Below are 5000 nucleotides of genomic sequence, written 5' to 3' on the forward strand. Positions count from 1 at the left end.
GCGAAGCAGGAGAAGCAGAATGAGCCCTCCACGACGAGCGTCAGCATCGCCGTGGGCACCGAAGACCTCAACCCGGCGAGCACGACTTCGCAAGCGGAGCCGACAGGTGGGTGTCTTCTCTCTTTCGCTTCCACGCTTTTCGCTTTGCATTTGTTTTCGTTATTTTCACTCCTCGGTTTCCACTCTGGTTTTCATATCTCTTTGAGTATTTTATTTCGTTTTATTTTTATTATTTGATTTCAGTATATGGATGCTCAGCTGTCTTTTCTTTTTAGATTTATACATTGTTTGCTTTTAAACTCGATGTCTGAGACTGTGAAATTTAGAAGTCTTATATTATATCTTCTCCAAATGTACAAGACACATTTTTTTTTCCTAATGTTTACACATCTGTCATTCACCTCCTTTATCACATATGTATCAGTGACATAAAGCAATGGGAAACTTTATTCATTTATTCACCCATTTCCCCCCTGAAGCCTCCACATCCCGAAGCACCGGAGACTCAGACTGTGATGGCAGCAAAGGCCCGAAGACATGCGGCGTCTGCGGAGACAAGGCCAAGAGCATGCACTTCGGAGGTACGACCCGGGGAGGGAGGGGGGGGGGACGGAGGGAGTATGTGTGTATGTGTATGTATATATGTGTATACACACACGCGCGCGCGCGCATACACACATATAGAGAGAGAGGTCAAGGCATTTGTGTGTGTGTGTGTACACACATATATATACATATGTATATACATACATATATATACAGAAGTATATATACATATATAAGCATATATATATACATGAATACACTCACACACACACACACACACACACACACACACACATATATATGTATATGTATATATACATATGTATATATGTTTATAGATGTATGTATATATATATATATATATATGTATGTATGTATGTATGTGTGTGTGCATGTGTGTACACATACGCACTCTTACGCGCTCGCACACACACACACACACACACACACACACACACACACACACACACACACACACACACACACACACACAGAAACACTATGAGAGCATAAAAAAAACTCCTCTCATGAACATTGACCCACCTGACCAGCGTCCTTTGCTCAACACAGGTCTGTCATGCGATTCATGCAAAGCGTTTTTCCGCCGAGCTGTTCACAATGACGCCTTCATGAACTTCACTTGTCCGTACGATGGGCATTGCGTCATCAACATTGCATCGAGGAAATGCTGCCAATATTGCAGGTTTGTTGATGTAATTTCGTGGATATTTTTATCGGTGAATGTATTTTACTGATTAGTTGTGAGTTTCTGGAGTAGAATAAATTTTCAAATAGCTTTAAGAAAGAAATATTTATTTTCTATTGGATCTTCGGGTATATAATCATATAACTATATAAAGAAATTATGACTGGACGCTTTACACAAAACTAAAATCAAATATTCGTATATTACAGAAGTTTTTTTTTTTTCTCCAGGCTTTTGTCAACAAATAAATAAATAAATAAATACGTGAAGTTGTTAATTGACGAATTTACAGGGAAAAAAATAATCCATTGAGATACAGCAGAAATATTTTTATTTTCCCTGGCTTCTCAGCTATTATATATATATATATATATATATATATATATATATATATATATGAAAGATGAACTGCCAACTTTCAAAATACACTCAGACATTCCAGAAAAATCCACATTCTTCCAGACTTTTATTCACTTACTTATTATAAATTATCCATTCGCTTATATATATATATATATATATATATATTCCCTGATTCGCTTATCTCTATCAATGAATCTACCTATTTACACATCTATTCAACCATTTCCATATTCATTCACATATTCACTCATTCATTTATTTTCTAGATACAAGAAATGCACGAACATCGGCATGGAGCGGGCGTGGGTGATGTCAGAGGAGGACAGAGCTCAGCTGATGAAGCAAAGAGCCGAGAGGAAAGCGAAGCAGGGGGACGAGGCCAAAAAGGGTCCCAAAGAAGGCAAGAGAGAACTCATCCCGTACGAGCCTGATATGGCCAACATGCTGAATTATATGACGGAGCAGGTATGTGGGGGGGGGGGGGGTTCGTTTTTTTTTTTTTTTTTATACTGTTTGGGCTTTTTCACTTTTCTTTCTTTGACTTTTGATTTTTATTTATTTTGTCTTCTAGTTTTACTTTTATTTGACTTTTTGACTTTTGTTTTACTTTTTCACTTTCCTTTTTTAACTTTTTTGAATTTGTTTTTGCGTTTCTACATTTTTTTTAATTTTTCTTTTCTTGGCTATTACGCATAAACGACTCACCTCTACACATCCCTACCACTACCAGGAGCGAGACGAAGTGGAGCAGGCAGTGCGCAACTACCAGCTTGCCTATCACGACGTCCCTTACAAGAACGACCTCAAACAGTTTAACGTGGGTCGTCCGAGCGTGCAGATTATCAACATGTTTACCACGGTCGTTCGGCGGTTCGCTTATTTTGCGAGGCTGTTCCCGGATTTCTGTGAGCTCCCTTCCCAGGTCGGTTTGGAATTTGGGGGGAGTAGAGTGTTCGGGAAAGGGGGATGGGAGGAGGGGGGATGGAGAGGAGGGAGGAGAGGAGGGGAAAGGGAGAGAGAGAGAGAGAGAGAGAGAGAGAGAGAGAGAGAGAGAGAGAGAGAGAGAGAGAGAGAGAGAGAGAGAGAGGGGGGGGGGGAAGAGGGAGGAGGGGGGAAAGAGAGCGATAAAAACTAAAAAAATCTTGCTTCTTCTTATTCTAGTGTAAAGCCCTAACACATTATCCATCTTTCGTCATTTTTTGCGTTCCCGCGTGAATTTGAGGCTTTCTGCACGTATCGTATCCATACGGAACACCTTCCAGACCAAGATGGTAACGACCGTTTCCGTCTGACTAATTTCCGTCTTGATCTTGTGCTACGGAGGATCCATATGATTAGTCTGTTTTATTGATTTATTGATAAATCAGATAGCATAAGTTAATGTAAAGTTAATAATCTAGATTTTTTTATTTAGAATATATATAATTGTTTAATATGACATGTATGAGAATGTTTGTGTGATTCCCAGAACCTCACTCGGACAGCATCATGTTTGTTTACATGAGTACTATGTTGTCTTGGTAGTGTGATAGGGTCAGTCCATTTGCATACGGAAAGATCATATAGAAACTCAAAAGTGACGGAAAAATGTTAGATTTAAAGGGCCTTGATCCCCTAACCCCCACCCTCTCTTTCCGCACAGGACCAGGGCAGCCTCCTCCGTGGTGGGATCCTCGAGATGTCGCTGATCCGCGGCGTCCAGAGCTTCGACACAGACAACAACCGCTGGCCCAACACGAAGGAGCAGATCTACAAGGACGCCCCCACCCTTCGAGTCGAGGATATGAAGAAACTTGTTAGTTGCGAGCTGTACGACATGCACATGAAATTCATTTTCAGCATGAAGGACCTAAACGTAGACGAGCCGGTGATGATGTTGTTGTTGCTCATCGTCCTGTTCACGAGCGACCGCCCCGGCCTACAGGAGGCAGCCCGCATCCAGGCGCGTCAGGACCACTACCTGCAGCTCATCAGGTATCGTCTCCGTCAGCTCGCGCTTTCGATTGGTGTTGGCGTTGCTCGTAAAGTTATGAGGAAATTTGTTAGCCGCTTAGAGCTCATATTTCTTTTTCTTTTTGTATTTCCTTGGTCGTGTCGAGTCGTTCGTTCCAGTGCTATTGCATAGTTTCTACTTCGTTCTATCCCTCGTTTCTTTCCAATAACTCATCCGTTGCTTGGGATGTTACAGATAGGTTTATCGTCTTGAAATCCCTTTCATTATTTCTCTTGCATCATTAATATCCTGGTCAGTCACCTCCTATTACCATCGCTTTGATAAACTATTAGAGACACTGCATAAATAACAAAATAAATGAACCCAAAGCTCCCATAAATAAAGATCTTCCAACGCTCTAACCTACCCCCTTCCCACGGCAGGAAATACATGAACTGGCGCTACGGCCCCCACAACGCCACCATCATGTACCCGCGCCTGCTCATCAAGCTCACCGACCTGCGAGAGCTCAACGACCAGCACAACGAGTACAACCTCAAACTCGCCAAACAGGAGGTGCGTCTTGCAATCGCCGTCTACTCTAGCTCTGTCTTCTTTTTGAATCACCAAGCATGATGAGGACAGAAGGCTTGTCTGCTATTTCTGCATGCTCTTTGTTATATGGTATATGCTTTGAGGATAGTAATTTTTGCCATCAGATGATCATCACAAATTATTACGGTAAACGTCTGGATGATGTAATACGCAGCCAAACTGACCATATTAAGTATATTCTGGATAATGCCATGATGAGGCTGAGGGACGGTGAGCGGTAGCTTTTACACATTCTGCATTCACATTTACTGAATACAACATTTGCTATTATTTTTGCCAGTCACTGGCCTCGGTGAACCCTTGCGCCATCCAGTAACTCTTTCTGACTTCCAGGTAGCAGAGATCCAGATGCAGCTCGGTCAGCTGAACCTGAATCCATACACTGAGTGGCCACACATAATGCAGCACCCTAGTGTCTCTGGATCTTCCTCTGACCCACAGGCACGTGCCCGCGCCACCGCTGGGGTATTCCAGATGCCCCCGGCCGTCACGTCGGCTATGGCCGCCTCGGCGTCTCAAGCTGCATCGACCTCAAAGGGCAGCATGGGCGGTCTGGCTGAGGGTGTGGGCGGCGATGCCGGGGCTGGGGCGGGGGCGACGGCGGCGGCGGCAGCGGCGGCCATGGCGTCCATGGACTTCGAGCAGCTCGCCAATAACCCGAGCTTCCAGAAGATGATTATGCAGCAGTTCCAGAAGTCGATCATGAATGTCCTCAGCTCTCCGAACTTCGGCCTGGGAAGCCTTCTTCCTGATGGTCGCAGCGGCCAAGTGCCTTTGCAGAGTGATGCTTCTCAGCAGCAGCTGCAGCCACCAGCCGCACAACCAGCTGCACAAGCC

At 43.8% G+C, this 5000-nt stretch overlaps 1 protein-coding gene across 3 annotated transcripts in view; it reads left to right on the top strand.

Moving 5' to 3' along the window:
• Nucleotides 1-5000, top strand: part of LOC125038572 (ecdysone-induced protein 75B-like) — a 21839-nt gene that overhangs the window by 14460 nt on the left and 2379 nt on the right. For 2 of the 3 annotated variants that reach the window (XM_047632105.1, XM_047632103.1), the window contains exons 2-9: nucleotides 1-106; nucleotides 480-581; nucleotides 1117-1249; nucleotides 1882-2080; nucleotides 2346-2537; nucleotides 3258-3589; nucleotides 3992-4124; nucleotides 4497-5000. The exon at nucleotides 1-106 is cut by the window's left edge and continues 72 nt beyond it; the exon at nucleotides 4497-5000 is cut by the window's right edge and continues 2379 nt beyond it. In XM_047632105.1, the coding sequence (XP_047488061.1) occupies nucleotides 1-106; nucleotides 480-581; nucleotides 1117-1249; nucleotides 1882-2080; nucleotides 2346-2537; nucleotides 3258-3589; nucleotides 3992-4124; nucleotides 4497-5000 (1701 nt within the window). The remainder of the gene's footprint in view (nucleotides 107-479; nucleotides 582-1116; nucleotides 1250-1881; nucleotides 2081-2345; nucleotides 2538-3257; nucleotides 3590-3991; nucleotides 4125-4496) is intronic. The other variant, XM_047632106.1, reaches the window with a different exon arrangement.

The sequence above is a fragment of the Penaeus chinensis genome, chromosome 25 (genome assembly GCF_019202785.1).
Source record: "Penaeus chinensis breed Huanghai No. 1 chromosome 25, ASM1920278v2, whole genome shotgun sequence".
NCBI classification, from domain to species: domain Eukaryota; kingdom Metazoa; phylum Arthropoda; class Malacostraca; order Decapoda; family Penaeidae; genus Penaeus; species Penaeus chinensis.